At 39.5% G+C, this 27877-nt stretch overlaps 1 protein-coding gene across 2 annotated transcripts in view; it reads right to left on the reverse strand.

Annotated features, from left to right (window-relative positions):
• Window positions 1–1620: 1620 nt before the first annotated feature.
• The window catches only part of loxl2b (lysyl oxidase-like 2b), a 42605-nt gene continuing 16348 nt past the window's right edge, over window positions 1621–27877 (reverse strand). For both annotated transcript variants that reach the window (XM_018669535.2, XM_051075116.1), the window contains exons 4-14: window positions 26727–26938; window positions 21560–21776; window positions 15466–15649; window positions 12683–12834; window positions 12280–12447; window positions 9122–9287; window positions 8392–8632; window positions 7058–7173; window positions 6227–6363; window positions 5990–6101; window positions 1621–5532 (exon numbers count right to left, since the gene is read on the reverse strand). In XM_018669535.2, the coding sequence (XP_018525051.1) occupies window positions 5462–5532; window positions 5990–6101; window positions 6227–6363; window positions 7058–7173; window positions 8392–8632; window positions 9122–9287; window positions 12280–12447; window positions 12683–12834; window positions 15466–15649; window positions 21560–21776; window positions 26727–26938 (1776 nt within the window). In that variant the 3' untranslated portion in view covers window positions 1621–5461. The remainder of the gene's footprint in view (window positions 5533–5989; window positions 6102–6226; window positions 6364–7057; window positions 7174–8391; window positions 8633–9121; window positions 9288–12279; window positions 12448–12682; window positions 12835–15465; window positions 15650–21559; window positions 21777–26726; window positions 26939–27877) is intronic.

Consider the following 27877-nt stretch of genomic DNA (forward strand, 5'->3'; position numbering starts at 1 on the left):
ATGACTGTACTTATGACAACTATAATTCATCGGCTTTATGGTTTATTGGATGTACTCTGGCAGAAAAAATATAATTGGTCTTTACTGTAAACATCCCTCCCCTCTGCCAGTGGGCTTTGAAATGAGATCTGTCTGTGGCAGATGGGGAAATAGAAGATTGTTTGGTATGTAGATGGTACCACTCCTATTGTTTAGGTGAAGCGGCTTTGGCACACAGCTACATTTTCTCCCTGTGTGCATGTGGGTTTTCTGTCCACAGTGTGGAAACATGCAGGTTAGGTGAATCAGAATCTCTAAATACCTGCAGAAGACTGTGAATGTAGATTTGTCCTTAAGCCCTGTGACTAGTTAGGGTGTAACCCACTTTTCTTTCAATACTGGGATGGGCTCAAACACTCCCTGACTGAGAACAAGAGAAATGTTCGGTTCACACCAGTTAACAATTGACTGTAACTCACTTCTACTACTGATTCTTTTACAGAGAAAAATATATAAAATGTATTCCATGCCACAAGAGGTCAGTATTGTACCATTTTAAATTCCAGTTGGTCAGTGCTGCAGAAAATCCTTTGCCATGGTTACCACTGAGGACACACAGTATTTTATTCATTTGTTCTCTGGATCTTCAGTTTTTTTCAGACTCTATCCCTAAACCTGAGACATTTTTGGTAAATATGATTAATGAATAAAATAAGATAATTTAGGAGTAGTCGTCAGGTAGACAAACTCTGGGACAAAGACAGAGGCCATGAGCCCACATTTCCCCCCGTGCAACTCCCCTTTCATTTTTAATTATTTGGATTTGGATCATATTTTCTTTTATCACTTCATTTATTTGCAAATATTGTTTTCACACAAATGTTTAAATGCTCTTTCAAAGCCCTGGCCACACTGCCAGCAATGGCCTGGTGACCAGCCTGCTGAAGAATTACAAAATCATTCAACAGTTTATTTGCTCACTCTTTTGTTGGCTCGACAGTAGACAAATTCGCAAAAATAAATATATAAATGAATAAATAAAATATGGAGTATATAGGCAGAAAGGCTTGGCAATGCCCTCTCCTCCATTTTTATTGATTGGTAATGAAAAAAAAAAAGAACATGTTTGGAGGAGAATGTTTAGAAATGTTCATTTACAATCATTCCATTGTTTTTATAGGAAATTTGTAAACTTTATGGCTACACAGATTTGATGTGCATAGAATCTCACTTCGTGGGTAAATGTGAAACAGAAGGGGTTAAAAATCACATCTGTTGCAGTGTAAATGTTACCAAAGACGACTGATTGTTTCTCCTGCCTCAGATAAACATATGTGGGGAAAAGGGCTCTTGGGAAATCACTGCAACAAGAAAGAGAATGTTTTAGCACATAGTCTGGATTTCAAAGACACCAGCTGATGGCAGTGTGCTAAGATGAAGTCACTCTGTGCATTTCAATGATTTCCTCTGTACAGTACACTGTCTATCTGTATATTCCTTTGTGTCATATGATGGTCTAAATGCAGTTTTAGACGTATTTCTACACATTTATCACAGAAAGTGATTTGATGAAATTTGATGTAAAGATTCAAATGATCAGAATTACAGGGTGATGCCAAAAAATACACAGCACAGCAAAGACTGGTTGCTTCATAAATCTGACCTTTATTATAGTTGAACACACAAAGCACATTGTTTCTTACACTCAGTTCAAGTATACTATTAGTACACATAATGTAGGTAATCAACATGTACTGTACCCTCAGAAAACAGAGGACCAGTTTTATAGCACCAATATAAAAAGTACAATAAAATAGGGTTCACACACATTATTGTACAAATGTTTTTTTTTTTTCAAACAAGGAATAAAACTGTGAAAACCTCACTTCTTGAAATTGTGAGACTAGAAAACAAATATCTGTAGTTTTGTCTAAACATGGAGAAATGCTATTGTATGTGCTCTCTCTATCAGCTGTTCTGTTTCCTTATAAAGACTACATATGAAGCAGTGAGAAGACATGGCTGAAACCTTTCCATTCTTTGAGAGCATGTTACTGTTGGACAGTCCTATGATCCTCATGTAGAGCCATCAGAGTGCCACTGGCTATGAAATACTAAGATACACTGTAGTTACACAGACTGAAGTGTCAGGAAGCACAAATCAAGGTGAATTTTAAAGATATCATTAATATTTTAATTATTAGACAAAATAAGGCTTTAAGCCTAATGGGCAGGCTGGTGTACATGTTTGATTGACAGCTACCAGGGGCTTGGACATAAATGTAAATAAACTTGTTCCGGTAATTGTAGGTTATATGGACAGACAGAATTTTGTTATTAGTGGTGCTGGTTAAATACAATATCCTGCGGATGAAAAGCTAACTGGCATTATCTACCCTGCAAACTACCTTGGTGGTTGGTAGCTCATGCAGCTAAGCAAAGGTCCATGAAAACATTAGCCAGAACCACGCTAATGTGGCTTGTTGTTCAGAGGTTGTGTCCTTCTGTGTTATGTCTCAGGCTGTTATGTAGCTACTAGTCAGACTATGATAGCGCAGTGACGTCACACTTTAAGCTTTGGTCACACCAGAAGAAAGTTTTGTAGCACTATTTATCTGCACATCTTCACAAAATGTTTGATTTTAGAACCTTGGTGTTGAAGTTCACTAACAGTCAGTTCACAAACATGTTGTCTTATTGACTTTGCTTGGTCATTAATGGTATAATAAGATAAAATATTCATACCATCAATTCATGTCCCGTAACTGTCTGCAAACAATTCCTCTTGAAGCAGTTGATACTCCAACAGAGGAGGGTTAAAAAAAAGTGGTGACAGGCAGCTAATAGAATGCTGCAGGAAAGAATCCTAAAACCTTAGCATTTTAGCATTTACTGTTCCCTAATCATGTATTTATAGCCTTAACATTAGCTTTTTACTTCTGGCAGTTGTATTTAGGCTTCATTCCTTAAGATTATCTTTCGGACCAGAACATTTAAGTATCATAAAAAAATTAGTTTGTCAGTGTATTTTTTGCACTAATCCAAAAAATCCCGCTGGCATTTTGTTGAGGGAACCACAGAGGGAACCAATTTCCAGGCTGGCCTGCACCACTCTTTAAGCTATGATAACTTCCTCCATTTTTGGAGCAAATTATCATTAGCAAATTAACTAAATAAGACGATTCAATTGGAATGAATTGAAATCACTGGTCTGACCATGCTATTATTCAGTTCTCACTACCACATGTGAAGTGGTATGGTAAGGGTTATAATCCTAGGATCAAAGAAACTATAAAATATGAATTTCTCTCTTTTGGGAATTTAATTTCTCTCCAAATAAAGCACAAGACATGTAATTTACTGAGTGGCTCTGCTATAGAGCATGCAATTTAATTTAACTTGGACTTATATTTTAGGACAAATCTGACGTTTGTTCTCAGTCTCATTTCAACATGACGTAGTCAGGCATGCTTATTTTGTGAAATTATAAGGCACTAGTTCTGATGAGACTTGCCAAAAGAGACCACAAAAAAAAAGAAAAAAAAAGCTGAGCTAATTAAAAGGATTATGTTTAAAGAGTAACTTAATACCACCATGAAAAGCAGTGTGTCAATGCCCTCTGTGGTTTAAAGTTTCAAGTGTGTTTAATGTCTCTTTCAGTGAAATGTGTTCTGTCCATGGATGTTGAAATAGAACTGGATACTGTGTCTCCACTCAGTTTTGCTGACAGTTTACCATAGTGGCAAAAAAAAGACCACCATTATAAAAGAGAAGTCGATGAAACTGTCAACAAGATACCTTGAACTGGGATGCACACAAGGTTGGTGTTTACTCTTTCTATTATGAATTTTTTTATCAGTGGAGGTTGTATTTGTAAGACTATCCCAGAGCCTGAAGTGGGAACATACAGGTGGGACCAGCAGGAAAAACACTAGTGTGCACATGCAGTGTGCTGCACAACATGGACGCAAATCTGGAAGCTAGATAACTTTTTTTGGCTCGTGCCAATTTTCATTTCATTGAGTGGGAGCCGTATCTGAGTCCAATATCCAGTTACTATAATACATCCATGGTTCTGTCGTACCAGTAACCACACCCAACAGTGATGTCATGGTGTACTAACAGACCCCGGGGTACACTGCATCACTGCAGCAAGATGAGATGTTAAACCACTGGAGTTAAGCAAAAACAAGATTTTAGGGAATGTTAAGTTGCTCTTTACAGACGGTAGATTTAATAAATATGATTATTTTGTAACTGCACTGAACAAGGAAAAAAGAAACATGAGGTCCCATAAAACTACTACATATAATAAAGAAGACAAAGTATGGAAGCTAATCTTCCCCAAGTGACCAATGGGAAAAGTACACAAAATTACCCAAATCTGAATCAGAATATTTTGCTTTTCAATAACTGAAAGGCTATAGGACAGAGCTTGTAAAAAATAAAACCTCTTTGCGTACATAATTTAATTCTTGGCTGAATTGAGACTGCTACCAACACACTTTGTAACACCACCTTCCTCAAATGCATCTGCTCTTTGAAATGTGAATTTCAGACACTATGCAAAGACTCCAGTCTGTAGTTTGCAGAGCAGACCAGAGAATAAATGCCCCAATTATTTTTTCAAAAAAGGCTTTGAGGCACTTTAAGGCACTTTAGCATGTAACATTTCAGCCTTGGTAGATAAGTCTTATAGCTGGACCAGGCAAGTTACACTTGTAATTTGTGATGAATGAGCTGTTTGCTTTTTAAGGACTTGTTTATGCCATAGCTTAATTTGCATAAACTCCTCATTGAGGGATGTAAAATTGTACCTTCAGCTTAAATAACTAACATGAAAAAGAATTGCTCATTTTGCCTGTGTAACATAACCTGAGTGTATGTGGACTTCAGTGTGTAAAAGGCACTTTATGAGACAGTTGAAAAGTGGAAGAATACTGCATTTATTTCCAAGCACAGGCCACTGCAGTTCTTATCAATGATTCCTCTCAATTCTCAGGCGACCCGGCACAGACATCTAAACTCTCCAGGGTGAGCTCTGAGCAAAAAACACTGCAGTAGGGCATTGTTAAAGTGCTGCACTTCAAAGAAAATGCTTCTTGATGACACTCCCCAATGCTGCACCTTGTGTAAAATACCTCCCTTCCCAGCAGGTTTATTTCATCACTCATCAGAAAAAACAAACAAACAAACAAAAAAAAAAACACAGGTAACACAGAGAGCTTTGCGTTCTCTGGATCTTAACCAAGGAGGTTGGAAGTGTTGGTAAGGCCTCTGTTTGAATATGAGGGGTGATCAAATAAGGAGAGTCAAAGAAAGCTGCTGCCACATGGATGAAAGGAAAAAAAAAGATGGTTTGACCAGGGTGGGCCTAGCAGGAAGAATCCACCACTGATGGAGCTGTGTAGTGGTTGGTGGGCTTCAGACAGTCTCCCTGCTGGAGGGAACGGCCAGTCGACTCCTCTCCTCTGCTTTGTCTTTACCTGTGGGTCACCTGGTTGTTGAGAAGGCCTGGGAACGTCTGTTCTGTTTCAGTGCTTAAGGAGCCACCTAGCAGTGGGGGTAGAGACAGTTAGCACCTACACACTTTATCATTGTTTCATATCACTTCCATTGTAAAGTATGAAACCATGTATGAGATTTCTGGCTGGGCTTTGTGTTGACAGTTTTGGCAATAATATCTTAATTTTCTTTCCACATACAGTAAGTTTGACTGACCTGCAGGTTTGTTAAAATCTGAATACTTTTTAGCAATGCCAGCAAGATCTCAACTATTAAACTGGACTGGTATATATTTCATCAGTGTAATTTTAACTGATATGATAGCTATGATAATGCACTAAAATTGCATTAATATAAAAATGAACATGCTACATAATGACAAGTATGGTACATTTTGAAGTGACCTCAGGTATAATACTGGAATAAGCTTCAATTCTTAAGATCATCAGCATTACAAGGACAGTAACTGTTACAGATAGTCCTCTGAATTATTGTGAGGTCTTACCATTATGGCAGCTGTACATCCACACACGATGGCCATCGTATCGACATCTACATTTCATAATGTTATTGGTGTAGTCTGACTCTGGCACTTCATAGTTTGGATTAATTATTATCTGTAGGAGGGAGAGCGTGAGTGAGTCACAGGTGAACATGAAAGGCCAGTGCTAATGGCTGGGGTGTGTAGATAATTTCACTCTTCAGTCAGAGAAATGGAACAGCTGAATATGGGGAACGTTACCTGAAAAATGTAATCTCCAGGTTTGATGTCAGTTATGTCGACCCACTGGCAGTCAATATCGTGCCTGTAGGTATCCCAGCAGCCCACGGTGATACCCTGCTCTCCAAAGTTAGCACATTCATACCTCTTTTCAATACCTGCAATAAGACATTACAAAATGAAAAAAAAAAAACATGATAGTAAGGAAGCCCTTTGCAAATTAGATATTACATATACACAGGGTTTTTTTTTGTTTGTTTGTTTGTTTGTTTTTGACAGTAAAACAAGCTATGCATATTGTCATCTCTGTATTATCATTAATTAAGTAGTTGTTGATGAGCATGCTAACAAGACAAGAAGTGCAGATGTTTTGGCTTCCCCCAACTTCAAAGAAACATATCTGGCTCTTGAGTGGCTAAATGCTTCACTATGTTCACCTGCTAGTTGCTGTGTCTGTCCTTTGGTGCTGAACAGGTAGCGTATGAGAGCTTTTTAGCTGAAAAGTGTGTGTATGGAAATTAGGTTGATGAGAACAGTAAGAGGGAGTTAAACTGTAAAGTTGAACTTTAAGATGCTAAAAAGCTCCTTATATTTGAGGGGAACTACTGACTAGTGTCACAGTTCTCTGGGGGTTTGTCATTACAAGTACCTCTTTCACATTACACATAGTCCTTTGATTATATGATTATATGAAAATAAAAAACATTGACTGGTGCAGGTTTACAGGCCCATTATTGACTATGTGAAAAGGGATGTTTTTTTGAAGAAAAGTTTTTTTGGTTTTTTTTTTTGTTTGTTTGTTTTTTCACTACTCTGTGAAAAGTGAAGTAGGAAACCTGTTGTGGTTCTCACCTTCATCACACTCTGAGTCCTCCAGGCAAAAACTTGCTTTGTGTCCTTCTGCTATTTTGGTTCCATTGAGGCTAAACAAGTCATAGAGTGTAAAAACCTCCATGCTGTGATAATGCCTACACACAAAGACAGAAATGCAGTACATCAACAGATGCATTTCTACTGTAGAAGACTTTTGTATGAGAGGTGAAACATGTTTGAGGAACCTAAAAAACAGCGCAGTTGCCTTCAACTGTAGCATTTAAGGGTACCATGACCTGGATGACTGAGAACCTACACAGACAGATGTACTTGTTTACTGTAGCTCTAGTATTTGTGCTTTTCAATTTAAAAAAAGGAAATTGTAAATTGGCACCTATAATGAACACCATTTCTTTAAATGCTTTGACTTTGGCCTAAGTATGCTCTATCAAGCTCTGCCAGTCAAAGGGTGCCAAAGGTTTGACATGTAGACAACTGGCAGCTGTGTGAAGCTGCCAACAGTGAACTGCTCCTCCTGCCAATACAGGAACCACAAAAATGTGGGACTTGTTGCAGTGCTATGCACAGTAGCTTTAGCTTATACAACATGGTCAATTACAGGGTAGCAGAATGTATGGGTGGGAAAATGGCTCCAGAAACAAGTCCTGGTGGGGGCTGATTCATCTTTTCTTTCTTGAATTATGTCTGATTTGAGATGTTGTTTGTGAACCACTCAAATGTCTTCTTCAATCAGGTGGTAACATTATCCAATAACAACCTCTCTTGAAGAAGTTCAAACTCAATAACCTGAGAAAAATGTCTTATTCATAAAAAAATAAAATCTGCATGCTTGTGATTTATGATTAAGCTGTGATTTATGTTTGTGGAATATAACTGGTAACAAGTGCTTCCCCAAATAAATGTCAACTCCTGTGTGTTAAATGTCACATGTGTTTCAGCAGCTCATTGCTCTGTAATATGGGTTGCACAAGCGTTGTTTTTGAATGTCAATATGGATTTTGTTATTCATGCTGCCAGTATTACATCATTTACAGAGTACATTTAAACATCTTTTCATTTCACTCCAAGTATTTCAGTATTTGTGCCAACTCTTTTTAATCACCCTTAATTGCCTCATGGTTCTAGCTCTGTACTTAATGTAAACACAAGAGTGGTATCAATCTTCTCATCTAAGTCTTCAACGAAAGCAAACATGGCTATTTCCATAGTCATATTTCCCAAAATGATCAACTATTTCTTTCAAGCAACAGACACACAGACAACAGCAAACAGATGGCTCTGGTGTATGGTGAATGAAAAAAGATTGCTGTGGAATTATCGTATGATGAAGTCTGGTACTCTGTGACACTGACCTGTGACAATCGTGCCACACCCAAGAGTGTCTGCTGGCTTTAGGCCTGAAGTCAGATTGGCCATTGTTGTGGATCTGGGAGGAGAAGCGCAGCAGGCGGCGGTAGGAGTTGGCCGGAACCTGGTTGGAGGTGGAGGCCAGACAGTTCTCCTCAAACGCACACTGCAGCATGAACATGGGCCTGTCCTCCATGTAGGTGGTCTGCTCCACCACCTGAGGGTTCAACACCAGGTCAGGAGCCGCTGTGGACAGGAAGATCACAGGGAAAACCACACAGACAGATGGAGACAAAACATATTTAGAAAGAGAGAGAATTGGCCTGAAAAAAGATCTGGCAAGTACGAGTGGTTTCTATTTCAAACTACTCTGAAATACTTGTCATTCAGGAAAGATATTGGACTTTCAGTCATGCAAAAGTTCTCTGAGACAGAGATTCTCCAGTGGCAGAAATTATTTCATTTGTTGACTTAAAACTGCAGAGCAAGAATGAAAACTTCTCAGTGTGAATGTTAATTCAGTGCCAGATGCTCTAGTCAACGTGTAATTAAAGGTGGACATGTCAGCTACTCATTTTCTTAATTCATTCATTTATGGCCATGCAGCGTTCACGATCTTAGAGGGCTAGCTGACAGACTCTCCAGATGAAATACTGGTCTGATTTCTCAGCACTGTTTCTGAAATCATTCACCTGTATCAACACACACCACACCACATAAATTTGAGCGTCTTACTCTCAGAACAGGAGACTCCAGCAGCATTGCGTCCACCTCCTCTTGGGCAGCTGAGGTGGGCCCCGTGGTGCAGGCAGTGGGACAGAGACATTTCAGTACCAGAGCAGCGAACTCCACTCATCACCACAGCGTCTGCACTCACCTCCCCTGGCCAATACCATGTCTCCTGTTGAGAAAACGTGACCTTCGGTTCACAGCTGACATCACATCACATCATCCACCTCTGATAAAACACACTGATTACATACTGCAAACACTGTGGAGTTGTTTCATGTGGAAATTGTACTGCAACTTTAAGTTTAGACAGAGAAGATTCCTCACATACAGTAATGGCTTTTTATAAAAGTTGGGTAAAACTATAATTCACTTACTGTAGTCCATTTCAGATAAAGATGGTTCACTGATCAGAACTAGTTAAGATTTTTGTTTTATTTTGAAGAGTGGGATGATTTCACTCAACACTTTGCAAAGCCTGTGTTGAACCCTTATTTGAGGACCACGCTTATTTCATATTATTATTAATTAATTTTTTATTACTACTTTTTATTTCACTGGCAGTGTATTTCAGGTCTTTTACCTATATAGCGATGCCAGTATATAAAATATTCCAATATGAGCACAAGTCATGCATTAAAAATTTGACTCCAGTTAATAATCAGTAGAATAAACTTCACTGACAAAAGCAAATGTATGCATTATACAAATACAACTTGACAATCTTTATTATTATATATATTATTATGAATATATCACTGGATTATGGTTACTAATACATAAATGTTCTCTCACTGACATTCTTTCAGTTTATTAGATTACATATAGGCTGAGAATATGTTGTAGATGGGAATTCATGGAAATATGTTAATTACCTAGAGGGTATAATTCAAAATCATCTATAAGTGAAGAATATTTTAACATTTTGATCCTTTTATGAGGAGATGATGAAAATTTTCCCAGTGAGACCATAAATTGTTGTGAAGGTGATTATCCACAGTGACCACTAGATGGCGCACTCTACCCTTACACAGCATCAGGAAGGCAATATTGTGTTGATGATGTGATATTGAAAATTTTTTTATGCACTGCACAGAATGTAGTTACCCATGTATGTATGTATGTGTACATGTTTGGTATAAATGAGTCCTTGCATGTACACACACACAGACACACACACACAATTCTAAAATTTACAGAGACAACAATTATAACCTGATAAGGGCTGTAGAGCTTGTGTCCTTATGTGTACAATATACTAATGTGTAATGGAGCTGTCAGAAATGAGCTAACATAGCACTGACCCTCCATCCTATCATCATACAGAAACCATTATTTCACATTATTTCCCTTCATAAAGCTCTGCTCTTTATTCCATGGCTCTACAAGCATTTTCAGAGACTGTTAATATGAAACCACATCCTCTCCTACTGTTACTATTACCATGCTGCACTTTAAACTGTGTTTGACACATCCAATTTATCCTTGTTGAAGAGAGAAGGGCTTTTTATCTTTATATTCTACAGGGGTAAATAGTTCATACAGTCAACAATTTTTAACAGCAGAGAGCTGTTTGTTGCTCTTAGCAACAACAAAACATAGAAACACAGGACAGTGGGTCTCAGTGGGTCTGTATGGAAGGATATGGCTGCCATTGTAACAAATGTAAACAGAGTTTCCATCACAATTCCAGTGTTTGTAATTGCTGTATATCTCATTCACTTGTGAAGATTTAATGGTTTTCCAAAACTACTTGCAGATGTAACTGACCATTTTTTTCTGCTGCTAAGACTGAAAAGATCAAGCTTAAAATGCACAGAAACTGTGAATGTACAGTCTCATTAATATTCGATGCAGTCTCCATGCAGCAAAATCAATGTTCCATTCGTTACTTTTATAGGCAGGACCGTAGAAGCTAAAAAGCTGTTGGCTGCAGTATTTTATTTCGAAGTCGAATGAGCTTTGATGAAAAATTTTCAAGGATCTCACTCAGTCTCTTGGTGGAAAATCTTAAACTACACAGGAAACTGATTGCAGACACCTGTGTTTGGCACAAAAAAAAAAAAAAAAAAAAAAGAAAGAAAGAAAGGAAAGAAACTCAGAGTTACCTTGTAACTCAGTGCAGTGTTGGGGCAACAGTATGTGATGCTGGTTGTGTGTCAGTATAACCTGCCCTTAACCCCCTTAAAGAAGACCATATTCCACACCAAATATCCCTGCTCACTGGCTCCTAATTAAAGAAGGCTACTAACTGATGTTGACCATCATTTAACCCAGCAGTTGAAGTGGGCAGGAAGGAAAAAGGAAGCTGAATTTGACCAAGTAAGGAGAGGAAGCTCAAATCAACAGAAGACTAAAATAAAGGAAGAGATGTGGCAGGTTTATTTTTACACCACTTTCACTGTTACACTATGTATTTAGGAACTTGGAGGAGTTCTGTTTTTTCTTGGCTTGCTCGAGGGTATTTCAGTGCAGCTGGCAGATAGTGGTGACCCTCTGGATAGAGAAGAGAACGACTCTCACTTTCTCTTCTCTCTCAGCACTCCAATCTCCAGCGGTCACAGAACAGTGTTCTAATGTCCATACCTTGGGTACATGTAATTTACTGTGCTGTTGCATTCCATGAATAAACTGCTTCATGGAGTGATAACTAGTATTAAAAAACATTACTTTATGTGGAATAAAAATGTTACTATGACCAAACAGAAAAAATAGTTCAACTTTTACCAATAAAGCATGGAAGTCAGTTGATAAAGTTTCTTGTTATTTAAATAATAATACATACTTAAGCTTTCAGCGAAATAAAAAAGAAAATACAGGCAGAGGGCAGGGTCTCTGCAAATACATAGACTGCCACACACCTCTAGTGGGTCTAAGAGGTGATTGGGGGAGATAATTTTTTCAAAGAACTCTGGAAATCTCTAACCTCTCATGTACTCAACTCAATTAGCGGTCTCAGAACATATCTCCATTTCTCCTCTTCTTTATTCAGGAAATTGGATTTAGGTAATTAGTAAGAAATTGTGGACTTGTAAATTAAAGTGTTACTACAATGAATAATCAGGGGAAAGCAGTGCTTTTCCTGAAAAACCTGTAATCCTTCTTACATTCAGAAAAGACAAAAAAGGTTGATTTCTACCCAGCCTGGCTGCTGTGACTCATACCTGGAAAGCATTGCTGGCGAAGCCCAGGCCCAGCTGTCTACAGACGACCATGGCCTCCATGGTTCCCCAGCCGTCACTGCACACTGTCCCCCACACCAGAGAGCCGTTTCTCTCCACCAGCACTTCCACACGGCCCTCATAGGGGGTACGACCTCCACTCAAACGCAGCTATGGGCACGAAACATACAACACAGACACTAACTTAAAGACTAAATCCACTGGACATTGGTTTAAAGTTTAAAAAAACAAAAAAAGATAATGATATGTAATATCTGGGTGTGCATGTTATTTGTGCCCATGCAGACATACTGTGGAAGGAATGGCTGTTTTTGTATGCAGGACAGACTGGTCAGTATTTTCCTATGTTAGTGTGGTGTTTGATTTAAAAAAAGCTTAGGCTGACCCGCTCCTGGAAGCCCATAGCAGGGACGTTACATCTGACAGCTGCATCCTCTTCATGGCTGCAACCCAGAGCCTCCTTGTTGAAGAAGCACTCTGTGATAGACTTCTCAAATCCTGAGCACTCCACCTCATTCATGTGCACTGGGCCCATACCTGCAAAATGCAGACATAAGAAACTGTTTGAAAATGCTTTGGGTTTGTTTGTTTTTTTTTTTCTTCCTACTGAGACTGAGATGTGAAAACAAACGATAACTGTTATGTCTTTTAGTTCTGGTATCAAATCAAAAGAACAATGATGAATAAAAATAGTCTGAGGATATTTTGGGAAATACACTTATTCACTGTCTTACTGAGAGCTACATGAGGAAATTACATGTCTGTGAGTAAATATAATGCCAGTTAGCTTAGTTTAGCATCATAATTACAAGCAGCCAGCCTGGCTCTGTCCAAAGTTTTAAAAATCTGCCTTTTCCCTGTGTTTCCATTTTCTTTGCTTAGATAAGCTGCTGGCTCTAGTATCTTATTTACCATACAGATGCAAACGAATATAATCCCAAATTGTCTAGTTACAGTATTCGTTGAAAGAGGTCAGATAACTTCTTTAGTGTAACGGAAGGGGAAAAAGAGGAGCAGTAACAGTAACACACAACAAGTAGTCAATCAAACAAACCTTAAAGTACAATAATTCTACATTAACAGCAGAGTCACCACATTTTATCAAACACTAACTAAACCCTTTTAATGCCAGCTTTAGGTACACACTTATCTAAATGAGACTTCACCCAAGTTACTGTATAATTACAAGAAATATCCCTCATTGGTTAATTCGGTACTGTATCATTAAGAACCTTGCGTTCAATACAGCAATGTCAGAGAAAATGCTAATCAAAAGTGATTCAACATTTTCAGAGTTTCGGATCATTGAAAACTCCAAAATGTCTGCAATGCACTAATAAGCCCTGACTTCATCTATAGTGATCTGGTCCCTCTCTGTTATGGTGTATTACTACCATCTGAGTTTTTTTCTACTATTATTTTTATTATTTCCATCTGGGTTTTGTTTTTCTCCATGTTGTTACAGAGAGCCACTGATGAGAAATCAGGATGGAAAAGTATTTTGGAGGAACATTCCCTCTGTTTCAACATTTTCCATGTCTAATATCACTGGAATGAGTGGCAATGTAAAAAACTCTTCCTATTCACAGGTATTGTGCTGTAGAGGATTCTTTTTGCCAGTTATTGGTTCATCATTAACAGAAAATATACTTTTTTTATGTAGTGTATCCTGCAGGTGATCTAGGGCTTTTTAACACTGTATATCACCGGGTAAACTGCTGCAACTTAGACGTGTGGTCAGTTACACATTTTAGTTTGGTGGGGTGTCCTAACTTCCAAACTGCTGTAAAACTCTCCATCTAGACAGCACTATAACCCTGCTACTGCAGTCTGGAAGGTAACTTCTCAGGGGAGACCATAAAGAGAGACTGCTCACACTGAATTAGAAAATAAGTAGTCAATAAAAGGAGGATGTCTTCCTCTGTGTCCATCCAATACCCTCCCCTTAAACATTTCAAAATAAGATACTGGCCTATTCCAAAAAGTGAAACCTAGGCTGGCAAACAAAGAAGACTCTGGTTCTTTACAGCTTCCATAAGGTAACACTGTACAAACCAAAGTCACTGCTGAGGTTTGAGAACATGGCAACATAATTACAATGAAGGGAAAGGAACGCAAGATCATGAACAGGAATACCTGCTAAAACCTAAAAACCTAAAAACCTAAAACCTAAATCCTGCACTAGTGTTAGCATGGAGTCTCTTCAGTCACTCAGCATCGTCTATGCTCGCCCAGGCCCTTGTACAGCTCTGAGTTTCTGAATGATCCTGGGCTTCCCACTACACCCTGTGGAGAACATAGCTGACTGTTATAGTCTACTTTCACTATACTGCCTAGCAGCTAAAAGGCATCCAGCTTTAATGTTAAAAAATGTCCTCCATGTATAAACAGTGATCTATTCAGTCCAAACAGCAAGCCACATCTTATACCATACAGAGTCTAAACGGAGCATGACGGGTTAGAGGTTTATGTTTCAGTGCAAACGTGGTTCTCCATAGGCTCTGTCTTCAGGCTCTGTCTGGTTGCTGACCACGGGAATCAACTCAGCAATGGATTCCCAACCTTGCTAGCCTGCACTATGTAACTAATCCTGTTCCACTGAGCTAAATCACTTTTACCATCAGGTCTGTGAGTTCATGATACTCTGCTCAATGGTACGAAGGGGTGATATGAGGAGGGAAGCTTTAAGGATTGAATTACTGCCTGAAATGTTTGGGATATGTGGTTTTGCTACACAATCATAACCTTCCATCGCACACCATGTACAGACCAATAATAAAGACTGTCATTCTGAGCTCACTGGCATGGAACCATCTCAGATCTACTGTGTACTTATTCCAAAATGCTTTTTAAGGTTTTCTGTACATGAGCGTGCTGCTCACATTTCATGTTTTATGCTTTTCATGTTGGTTGTGTTACACAGCTGATTGTCAGAGAAGAAGAGGGCGTAGTGGCAGAGCTGGGGGGAGAGAGAGGAGCACTCCAGTTTAGATTTTTTTGTTTTTATGCATTAGTTTCATTCAAAAAGCCCTTAAAAATCCTTAAAATCTTCCTTTCCTCAGAGCATTCTATGCTGAGAAGCACCAGTTCAGAATATGCAGCTAGGAGAGGCTGGAAAAAGAGGTCTTTTCTAGAACAAATGAAAATGAAAACATAAAACCAGTATACCTTGTCCCAGCCGACCTCCAGACAGGGCCTCCTTGGCTGTACCAAAGCCCAGCTCTCGACACACCACACTGGCAGACAGCAGGTTCCAGTTATCATCACATATGGTACCCCACTCTCCATTTTTCAACACCTCCACTCTGCCCTCGCCTACGATGGCCCCACCACGAAGACGGACCAACGGTTGCTGAGGAAGAAAAACAGAGACACTGTTAAAAGACAGAACTGTAAAAGCTGAACATGTTCATATTCTAAAACCACATATTTAGCTTATTCTGGTTCTCAGACTCAGCTGAAAGTTTGGAATGTCAACTTTTCCTTCTTTGTGATGAAAAAAGCTGAGGCAGCAGACTGGGTGGCTTCATGTTTATACAACATGCTATAAATGCGGTTCTCCCATTAACTGTTTAGACAAACTGGAAATGTTTAATTTTACAAGTAAACACATTAGAAACATAACTTAATGGTAAATGGACTGTGCTTATATGACACCTTTCTAGTCATGTTGACCACTCAAAGCACTTCACACTATATGTTGCATTCACCCATTCACACACACACACATTGGGAGCAATTTGGGGTTCAGTTCTTGCCCAACAATACTTCAGCAGGAGTCAGGGATCAAACCACCGACCTTCTGGTTGGTGGGCAACCACTCTACCTCCTGAGCCACAGCCGCCTGCTATTTGTAGTCACACAATAAAATCCTAACATCTTAATGTGTAATCCTTAGTCTAAGTGTACACCTCCTCCTTATAGTGGTATTGACATTAAAAACTTCAGATATTCATCTTCCAAAAAATGTGAAACATAAACCTACAAAACAGGAGACAATGAATCATTATTGTAATATTGTGTTTTGGGCTGCTGGCTGGACAATATACACAATTTCAGCAAATTGTCTTTGTGATGGGCATTTTTTTACTACTTCCTAATATCTTATGTAATAAATTCTTGCATTTCCTGCTAACTCCCTCCGAATAGGTTTCCAGAAACTCTGGGGTCACCTTTGATTCCTAGTTGATTTTTGAGAAACACATTAAGTTGGTTATTCAGTCTGATTAAGAAAACCACAGCCCTTCCTATCTTTCAGTTACAACAAATCATGTAGCATTGTGCCTCTCATCCTGACTATGCTACATTCTTGTTTACACTAAGGACCTATCTCTGCAGAGTTCCCATATTACCCCAGTGCTGGCTTTCTTACCCCACTGGCAGTAGCAAGAAAAAGTAAATGAATCCTTTGAATTATGTGTATTTAATATCTTATTATGATTATGTATTTAAGGCCAAATCTTATTAAAACATTCACAGTGTTGTTTGGAATAAGTATGTAAACCCCATGGTTAATGATTTCAACAGAGGCTGGAGTCAAAAAACGTATAAACACTACTGAAAGTTTTGAGGTTCCTGTTCACAAGAAGCATTTGCTGATGTGAAGCATGCTCTGAGAGCAGAGATCTCAAGAGACTTACGATAAGGACTTGTTGATTTGCTTGAACGGAGGGTTAGAGAGTCATCTCAGAGAGTTTAGATACTTATCAGTCCACAGTCAAACTATCTTTAAATGGAGACCATTTAGTACTCTTCCAAGAAATGGAAGCCCAGCTAAGATGACTTCAAATGCACAACACAGAATGCTTTGTCAAGAAGAAGCCCAGAGACACAGCTAATGACTTTAATAAAAATCATCAGAACTGATTATCATACGCAAATCGCAATGCATGGGGCGTAGTGTCCATGGCAAGACACCACAAAGGAAGACACTGCTCCCCAACAAAAACAACGCATGCATATTTTAAGTTCACCAAAGAGCACCTTGACAATCCACAACCGTACCGGCGCAGGGAGCATCATGATTTGCTTTGCTGCACCTGGGTCTGGACAGCTCATCATCATTGAGACGAAAATGAGCTCCCAAGTTTATCAAGGTATCTTACAGGATAATGTCAGGATGACTGTGCACCAGCTGAAGCTCAGTAGAGATTGGGCAATGCAGCATGACCATAAACATCAAAGTAGATCTACTACACAGTGAGTTATAACAAAGATAATCCACCTTTGAAAGTGGCCCAGTCACGGCCCAGACCTTAACCCAACAGAGATGCTATGGAGTGAGCTCAGAGAGCCGTTCACACCAGACATCCTAAGAACTTGTCTGAGCTGAAGCAGTTCTGTACTGAGGAAGGTTCCTCCTGAATGTTGTGCAGGTCTGATCAGCAGCTACAATAAACTTTTTTTGCCACTGTAGTTACTTAAAAGCCTGTTGCAAGTTGCACAATGTGTTGAAAATGTATACTTATATGTTCAAATATTAATAAACTTAATGGATGTGAAAAGATAATACACATAATATATAAATAAATAATAAATATGAGGAATATTAAGATTCAACATGGTAAATGTAACAAGCCAGAGAAAATCAGAAACGTGTATCAATGTTGTGAGTCAAGGCCTTTAAAACTAACTAGTAGGTAGTTTTTTCCTTTAAAAAATCCTTTGAGTCAGATTGGCTGAGTGTGGTGGAAGATTTGGGATGTGATGTCAGGCACGGAGCTGCTGGCCCAGCACTCAGCTATGGAACGTGACAGAGAGCAGGCAAGCTCACACAACTCATACCAGAATGTGGATGGAATCACACAGACCTTTTTTTTCTTTTTTGTTAAAAGCTGAGTTGGTTTGTTTACAGACTGACTGAGCTTCTTCAGAGCCTTAAGACCTGCGCTTCATAAAAAAAAATGTCCTTTTTAATCTGCTGTTAGTGTCAGTGATGTGAAGTCAGAGGTCAAGATTCAAGAACAGAACAGAATTGAGGGAAGTTGTGGTCTATTCCTGAATCCTGAAGCTGGAAGGGAGTCAAGTTAAGACTTCTGTCTGTGTGAAGAAAAACTCATCATAGCACTATCTAATTTTGGTGAAAGCTAAAGTCATACATATGTAAATGTCTTCATTTTGCACACATACCATACATGACCAAATGTGTGTGTAAACCCAAACATTACACCCACAAGTGACTGGTGAACATGTGATTCCAAAATCACAGGCATCAATCTCTTCTGTTTTCAAGATTCCCACCTGATTTTGGAATTGGGCTGAAAGGATTTGCTCCCATTCAGCCACAAGAACATTTTAGTGAAGCTAAGTCGAGTGGTAAGGCCAGGCTCTCTTGGCATTCACGTTCATCCCAGAGGTGAAGGATGGGGTTTGAGGTCAGTCTGTGCATGTCAGTCAAGTTCTTCACCAAACTGGGAGAGGCATTTCTTTTTGGAGCTGGCTTTGTCAACTTGGAAACACACTTAAAATATCATGCTTCTCTTACTTTATAAAAAGGTTTCTTGCTCATACCATGAATAAATTCCCCAGGTTAAAATATTATTGATGGATGATGCATGACAAAGATCTATGACTGAGGCACTATGGTTCAAATAAACAGTGTTGACCACCTTTTTTTTTCAACGTCCCCATACCAAACCAACACAAAAGTATGCAGGTGTCCACATATGTTTGGCCACATAATGTATTTACTCTATTTACTCATAAAAATAGCTGGCACTTCACTGACATAAAATCAAACCCATAGATAATGGTAGCACATTTGAGATATTTTTCAAATGAAGGATAAGGTCCCTCAGCTGCGACTCCTGCATGATGAAGACACTGTTGCAAAGATGTCAGGAGGAAAGAAAGAGAAAATTTTCCATCTTAGACTCTAGGATCCAAGCAGAGCCTTTGGAACCAGGTCTTTAGAAAACAGAGGAATGTGAATCGGTACCTTTACAATTCAAGTGCACAATGTGAGCAGTCAAATGCACAATGCTGAAGGATCTTTTAGTGTTAGTTTAGTAAAATTTGCCCTAATGATGCAGTTTTATTGACACTGGTCCCTGGTTTCGTGCTTAGGGACATTTGAGAAGAAGAAAAGTTAGCTGACATTGGCATTGCTTTCTGGAGATACATGTTTTTCCTTTGCCTGTCCCAAGAATTTTACTACATCATGTCATCTCTGAAACCCTGAGACGATAATAATTCATTTTGATGAGACATGTCCAAAGCAGCTACAGCTGCAGCTCACACAAGTGACACTGCGTTCTGAACATCAGCATTGGCTGCATTTCCAACCAAAACATTTAAGCACCCACCCTCACCACATCAGAGCCAGTGAACTGAGCTGAACCAGTGCAGTCATTTCCTATATCAGCTTTGTTTACCATTTCAGTTTACTGACACCATCCATGGACGCAGAAAACAACCTTTATTCACTAAAGAGTGTACACTATTGCAGTGTTACAGAGGCTTATGATACTAAGTTAATAAAATTCTATATTCCTAAAATCTGCATACAGAGTTAAATTTATGTTCCTGTCTGTTTGAGTAAAAACTGGAAAAGTCCCAGTTGCAATTAAGGGAGTAAAATGGTAAGTGACAATAGTCCAGTGTATCCATTTTAGATTCATCCATCCATCCATCCATTACCTATACCGCCTATTCATTAAGGGTCATGGGGGGCCTGGAGCCTATCCCAGCTGTCATTGGCCGAGAGGTGGGATACACCCTGTGCAGATGGCCAGCCCATCGTAGGGCCAACATATATACAGGTGCATCTCAAAAAATTAGGATACCGTTCATTTTTGTCCGTAATTTAATTCAAAAAGTGTAACTTTCATATATTCTAGGTTCATTACACACAAAGTGAAAAATGTCATGCTTTTTTTGTGGGCAGGTGCCAAGTCCTGCTGGAAAAGGAAATCAGCGTCTCCATAAAGCTCCTCAGCAGACGGAAGCATGAAGTGCTCTAAGATCTCTTGGTAGACAGCTGCATTGACTTTGGACCTAATAAAACACAGTGGACCAACACCAGCAGAGGACATGGCACCCCAATCATCATTGACTGTGGGAACTTCACACTGGACTTCAAGCAACTTGGATTCTGTGCTTCTCCACTCATCCTCCAGACTCTGGGACCTTGATTTCCAAATGAAATGCAAAATTGATTTTCATCTGAGGACTTTGGACCACTGAGCAACGGTCCAGTTCTTTTTCTCCTTAGCTCAGGTAAGACTCTTCTGACACTGTCTCTGGTTCAGGAGTGGCTTGACACAAGGAATGCAACACTTGTAGCCCATTTCCTGGACACGTCTGTGTGGTGGCTCTTGATGCACTGACTCCAGCTTCAGTCCACTCCTTGTGAAGCTCGCCCAGGTTCTTGAATCGGCCTTGCTTGACAATCTTCTCAAGGCTGCGGTCATCCCTGTTGCCCGTGCACCTTTTCCTACCACACTTTTCTCTGCCAGTCAACTTTCCATGAATATGCTTTGAAACAACACTCTGCAAACAGCCAGCCCTGTCAGCGATGATCTTCTGTGGCTTACCCTCCTTATGGAGGGTGTCAATGAGAGTCTTCTGGACAGCTGTCTAGTCAGCAGTCATTCTCCATGATTGTGGTTGTGTGTACTGAACCAGACTGAGAGATCCATTGTATTTATACTGCATAAATAGTGACTTACTTAAACTCCAAATGAGATATTCAAATATTTTGAGACACTTTATTTTCTGTTTTTCTTAGCTGTAGACTGTAATTATCAACATTAAAATAAAAAAAATGCTTGAAACATTTTAGTTTACATGTAATGAGTCTAGAATATGTGCAATTTCCACTTTCTGAATTAACTGACAAAAAATATTGAACTTTTTCACAATATTCAAATTTTTTGAGATGCACCTGGAGACAAACAACCATTCACACCTACAGGCAAGTTAGAATCATCAATTAACCTAAGCCACATGTCTTTGAACTGTGGGAGGAGGCTGGAATACAGAGAGAGAACCCACACAGGAACAGGGAGAATATGCAAACTCCACACAGAGAAACCCCAGGCTCAAACCGGGGCTTGAACCCAGAACCTTCTTGCTGTGAGGCGACAGTGCTAACCACTGCAACGCCATGCTGCCCCATTTTACATCCAGAATAGCCTAAATGATGGTGACAGGCAATTAAAAGGATAACAGAATGGATAAAGGCTTTTCTGAAAATATATTTTTTCTTGGTTGTCAAAGCACAACACAAGCATAAACAGAACAATTTCCACCAAAACTTTACCTCTTGTCGGAAGGCCTTCCTGAATCCTGACATGGGCGTAGGGGAGAAGGCTCTGCCAGGCACGCAGCTCACCACCACAGGCAACCCTGCAGCACAGGTGCCATTGGACTTCAGCGATTCAGCCTGGCCCAGTTTGCAGCTGGACAAATGGGCTTCGTTACCAGTGCAGTTGACAGAGTAGTCCCAGTATGTGGGCTTTCTCCTGCGAGCAAACATTCTGGACAGATGGAGGAGAGAGAAAGGAGATTAATAAACTCTTTGGAGGATGAGGAATCATTCATTTTCAACTAGGTATATTAAACAGACAAGTAGTACATCAGACAAGTACTTTTGGGTTCAGTCTAATCCATCTCACCCCCATTGTCAGCTGCAGCAGACAGAAAAGCCCTGACAAACTAAATATATGCTACATGCCCAGCACCAAACAGCAAAGGCAAAGACAGAGCAAAAATCAAAGCATCTGCTGAATGTGTAAAGCTTGTGGCTCAGTGCCCTAGTGACAAAAAAGTAATTAATGCTGCTTTAAACACGATGGTTTATGTATAATTATGTCTGCACATTTTTTAAAATTCATTTTAATACAATTCTTCATCCTGAAATTCATGAGCCTACAGTTAAATCTCTAGGTCTGCTGTTCAAAAATTGCATTCAATGTCAGTGTATCAACTTATAATTAATACATTCATCAAGATTTGAAATGAAATTATTAGACTGATATTGGGATGCTATTTTGACATTGTGAACCTAGACCTCTGCTATTTACACTGGCATATTCTACAATTAATACCAAAAGTGAAAGGTTAGCTAACAGCTGGATAATTCATTGTCTTCCATATGAGCTTGAACAAACTGGGGTTAATGAAACTCTTTCAGGCCTGCTGGGATGCTAATCTTTTCCTCTCCATTTATTACTGAGCCCATATTATGTATTCAGTGAGCCTAATTTACAGAATGGTGTGCCCTGTTTTCTCACATCTGAGGTGTACGTGAAAAAGGGATTAAAATGGGACAGGCAGCATTTGCTTTTTATTTGGGAGCTGGCGTGTAGGAAGCTGCAGCCTGGAAGCTGTCCGAGGCTAATGTTCTAAACCGCACCCAGAGGACTGGCTCTGCTATCTCCTCCTCCATCCCATGATGCATATCAGGACTGTTCAAAAAGAGCAGTGATTTAATAAACTGGTGGTCCTGAGGCTGTGAAAGTCAGCTTCTCACCAAAATCTCTTAACCTAGCTTTAATCAGTTTGAATGTTAGTCTACATTTCTATGATAATGCACGCCACAGTGTCAATTTATGTGTTTGCCATGGTTACTACAACACAACAGAAAACAGTTGTATAATGTCTTCTATGGCTCTGAGGGAGCTTAAAATCATGGATTTTAAAAGACAGGGATGTTTGCGAGGCAGGAAAAGTTTGACAAAAGATACTAAAGTCTAGCAGTGTTTTGTAACTTGAACCAGACTAGAACAGGTGTAGAGCAGTTAGTACTTTTTTCAGTGATGAGTAATGCAGGAAATTACAATTTCAGATTCAGTGATTGTTTTACAATTCCAGGAGACCTCCATTATGTTGACATTTTGGAGTCGGCTTGTTTGCTGTCGTACAGGGAAATAGATGGGAGGGTTTGATCAATTACGTCTCAGTGCTTGACATTAGAGGTGTAATGGTGTGTATACCCACCTCTGGGCAAGGGGATTTACCACCTAAAACAGCAACAGATATGTATCAGTGCACATCTTGCAGACTACTGGCAATCTTACAGTCTTTCATGTACAGTAATCTGTGGTATTTAAGGTAACCAGGAGACTTTAGTGTTCAGTCCCTCCCCATAGGCAACATTAGTACCCTGTTAAATCTGCACCAAGCGTGGGGTTGGTGAGCTGACTGAAGGACAAACCCAGACCCAACAGATGTCTTACCTACTGACGTTCCATAGTTCCACAACTCACACAACTCTGAATATGAAGTCAACAAGTAAAAACTGTGTGACAATGACTACACTGATGACAGTAGAAAGGCTGGAAGGAGAAGCATCACCAGAAGGAGACAGTGAAACAAACAATGTAACACTGTTACACATCAGCAGCATGAGAGGGGTATGTTGATCAGCACTGGATGGAGCATTTAGATCCTGAATGTTGCAGTGCTGCAACATTAAATAACAAGTAAAGGTTGTGCATTGAAAATGTTATCTTCCAGTAACTTGTCTTGTTTACACGTTGTGTCCTCTACATGTTTACATCTTGTATTTCTACTTCTATGCATGTTAAATACAGAAGCAAAGATGTGTGAGTGTGTGTGACTAGTTGTTTACAGACATCTTTGACAGGAATGGGCTAAGTATTCTAATTTATTTACTCTGATGTTGACAAATAAGTAAAGCCGTAGAGAGCCATGAAAAGTACACTCCAGGAAATTGATCTATTTTTTGCAGAAATAACAATGAAAGAAACACAGAATAACAAATTACACTGAGCTACAGAACATGTTCAGTAATAGGTCTTACATTGATTATATTTCTTAAATCTATCTATCTATCTATCTATCTATCTATCTATCTATCTATCTATCTATCTATCTATCTATCTATCTTTCCCAAGCCTCCGTACTAGATATCTAGAGTGTTGCTTTAAAAACCACATACTAGTGTCAGTGTTACACAATCTGCAAGGTTATATAATCAATTACTAATTGTCATAATCAGTTTACTGTCTAAACACTGTTGTGAAGGGTTTTCCACTCTGACTTCTATAATATTCTGGGTTAAATCATTGAATACTTTTAAATTTGTGGAATTAAACAAAACGTAGAAAATACAGAGAGTCATGAATTCTTCATGTCCATATTTCATAAATACATCTTATTTTCATTCCACATCCTCAAAGTGACTCTGCCTAAAGCTGAACTAGAAGCTCCCCAGGAGCACCAGAATCTAGACAAACTCAGGATTCTGAAACTGTGGCAGCTCTTGGCTCTGTGTTGTCGCCGTTTCAAAGGACTGCCTGTAAAAACACACTGCACGTTTCATGGGGCTGAAGCGGGAGCAGGCTGACACGTAGATGGAAAGTTAAGGAGCCGTCGTGCTCTGCTGTGGTTACCTAAAGCAGAGGAAACTTCCAGCCCCGGCAGACAGTAAATTCAAGGTTAACTTGGGTGCTGGAAGTTTAAAGGTATGCCGTGATTAACCTGTGGCCATTTGGCAGCAAGCTTCTTCAAGTAAGCAAGATTTAGATCCCTCAGCAGTCACTCACACATTACCACAGCTTTGTGGAATGCACTGGTGATGTACAAGTATCATATTGGGTTTCAGTGTATGTCAAACATTTAACGCACTCATTGGAAGATGTGTGAATCAGAGTTATTCTAAGGTACTCTTTTTTTAAAGGTTCTGTATGCTTTACTATGAATCAGATCACATTTATTTTTATTCAGGGGACTCTTTTGAGTCAAATTATGAATACATACATAACATGCACATATTCATGCAATATCTTAATAGTACAAAAAGTCTGTGAAAGTTTTAGTGCCAGCATCCTGAAGGCAGAATAGTGGGTAATGAAGGGTTAAAAATATACACTGTAAAGACCGACTATAATGAGCCAGTTTAGGTCAGGGCCCCGATGAGCTGACTAAGACGTTCTACATTTTGAGTGTCAGGTTGAGGTTGGAAATGTTACCCACCACACAGTCAAATAACTTCCACTGTGAAACTTGACATCCCTCAGTAGAGTTCACATGTCAGGTGAAAAGTTTAGTTTCAGTGAACTGACATGGGACAGGCCAACAAGGCGAAGCAAGCAGCCGCCCCAGGCTCCCAAACATCTGACTCCTAGAGCACCCAAAAGCTCCAGGTTCACTGTGTGTCATGCAAGTTGGTGAGAAATAAAGTTGCAAATTTGGTTTATAAATTTAGAATATGCACCACTAAGAGGCACTATTAAGTAGAATAACAAGGGCCTCAAATCTTGCATCATTACTTCTTGAGGCCTGACTTATAGAGCTTCCCAAACATGGGGTGGTTGCTTTCTCTCTTGTGAATTACCACTGGTCACAACTGGTATACAAGGAACACAAGAAGATATTTTCAGGAGTTACACACCCAAAAGCATTACTGTTGTAGGAGGACCCTGAGTCAAAATCTAGTTTTAAGAACAATGCATTTTAGATGATATTGTGCCTACTAGGAGCATATTCTTAAAGGAGCAACCCATTAATTTTGCACATGAAAATCAGTTTACTCACCACCAAGAGTATTACTCAAAATTGTATGATGTCTTCTGCAGCTCTGGGAGGAGCTCTCAAAAGTCTAAGGCAATAACAAAAATATGACTCTTGCAAATGCCCCAGCTTTATCAGTGAAATACCCCTTGTGTAACTGGGTCTCTGGTGAAGAAGTGGAAATATACTGTTGCCATGTGTCGTTTGCAGTGTGCACTTACTGAGTATTTGGACGTAACAGGACACATACACAAAGCACAGATAGTGGGAGGAGGAGGGGATAAACAGACTTATCATTGGCCCTAATGAGACAGCATCAGTGATGGACAGATTTGACCCCAACATGAAATCTAAAAATGTTGGGGGAGAGTAAACTAAAAAAGGAAATGGTAAAGTTAAGATCCTGCAACTTCAAAATGATGAGGTTCCCTCTGTGTTCACATTGTTTTCACACACATAAATATAAAAAGAATTTAGCCTCTGTTTAAGGTAGTATAGAAAATACTGACAGTTACATCAGTGTGAACAGTAAATGATTTAGACCAGTGCAGCCAGATATCTCCTCATTTTGACACACTTTGCTATGGTGATGTGTGGATACTTGTCTCCTCATCAAGAAATTGCACTGAAACCAAATCCAAACTATATGTACTTCAGTGTTTTTGTATGCATGTCAGGCTGAGGGTGACTGGTTAACATGTAATTACCAATTTGTGGGTGCGGCAAAGAAACAGGTCAGAATTGACCGTCTGCCCAGAGCTGGATTTTGTCATTATCCAACAAAACACCCACTGAGTCACAGCATTCAGTTGGTGGCCACATTGTTCCACAATACGTTATAATACCATGGATTTCTGTATAAATTGCCAGTCGTGAATAAAACGCTGCAGCCTACTCTTCTCTTTGAGTTACCCAGGACCACACATGGAGTACTGTAGTGGAATACTCACTTGTAGACTCTGGCGTTGTACTTCCTCTCCCCAGGGAAGCCAAACATGCCACAGATGACTCTGCTGTTAAACTGGGTCCACTCAGTGTTACAGATCTGCTTCCATTTACCACCATCCTTGACCTCCACATAGCCCTCTGTTACAGGGATCCGCTTACGGTACGATGACAGGATGGGTCGTATGCGCACGTCCTCCACTTGAATATCAAGGTTCTATGGACAATAAATTGATAAATGTGTACATTAGGTCAAGACACTTTATTCACAGAAGTAAAAACGTAAAGCCAACTGTTTTCTATGCCTATTCATCTTACTGACATGTAGTTTGTCATAGAAATGATGTCCTTGAGTTTCTGTCTGATTCATTATTGATTCATCTGGTTAGACAGACCTTTGCTATCTGCTGTGATGTAAACATGCTATACATCACATGCGCCTTCCTGCGTTACATAACATGTAATCAAAGACCCTCAACTCCCTGTCCAGACTGTAATCGCAGCTGCTCAGCTCTCTGTGCACTGCTTGTAAATCTTCTCCAGATTGCTACAACATTTTTACAGTAAATCACCTTATTAATGTTAAACACCGTGACCAGTTGCCCTGCAACTGTTTTTGGCTTTAAAAGTAAAAGGTATCAAAAGGTTTCCTTGGTGTTTTGCTGGAAAGCAGTCAGTAAAGGAAAAATGCACAAACACAGCATTGTGAGCACACGTGCAGTAGAAGATAATTAAGAATCTGCCTCATGTCTACATCATCAACCACAGACTTGGGCAGTACAGGCCTTGGACAGTTCCTCACTATAAAGACTGTGTAGATTGTGTGGTCATGTTCCATTAATTAACATAGACTATGCTAGGTGATAAATGATGACTTCTTTGAGCCATTATTAGGCCAGTGGTGAAGATGCTAGCACTTCTGTTGCCAGCAGGGAAGCCAGAGCACTAGCAGCAACTACCATCTTTCCTGCAAACGTGCTGCAGAGAACTGACTGAATATAATAAAAACAGCATATGGTAACCAGTTAGCATAAACAGAGAAGGAATGGGGAATATGTGAGAGAATTATCAACCACTACACTGCAGCACCCTCAGTTCAATGGAATGTTTTAGCTTCTACCAGCTTATTGTTTGGGTTTTATGTTCAGCAGTTTTA

The sequence above is a fragment of the Lates calcarifer genome, linkage group LG13 (assembly GCF_001640805.2).
Source record: "Lates calcarifer isolate ASB-BC8 linkage group LG13, TLL_Latcal_v3, whole genome shotgun sequence".
Classification (NCBI taxonomy): domain Eukaryota; kingdom Metazoa; phylum Chordata; class Actinopteri; family Centropomidae; genus Lates; species Lates calcarifer.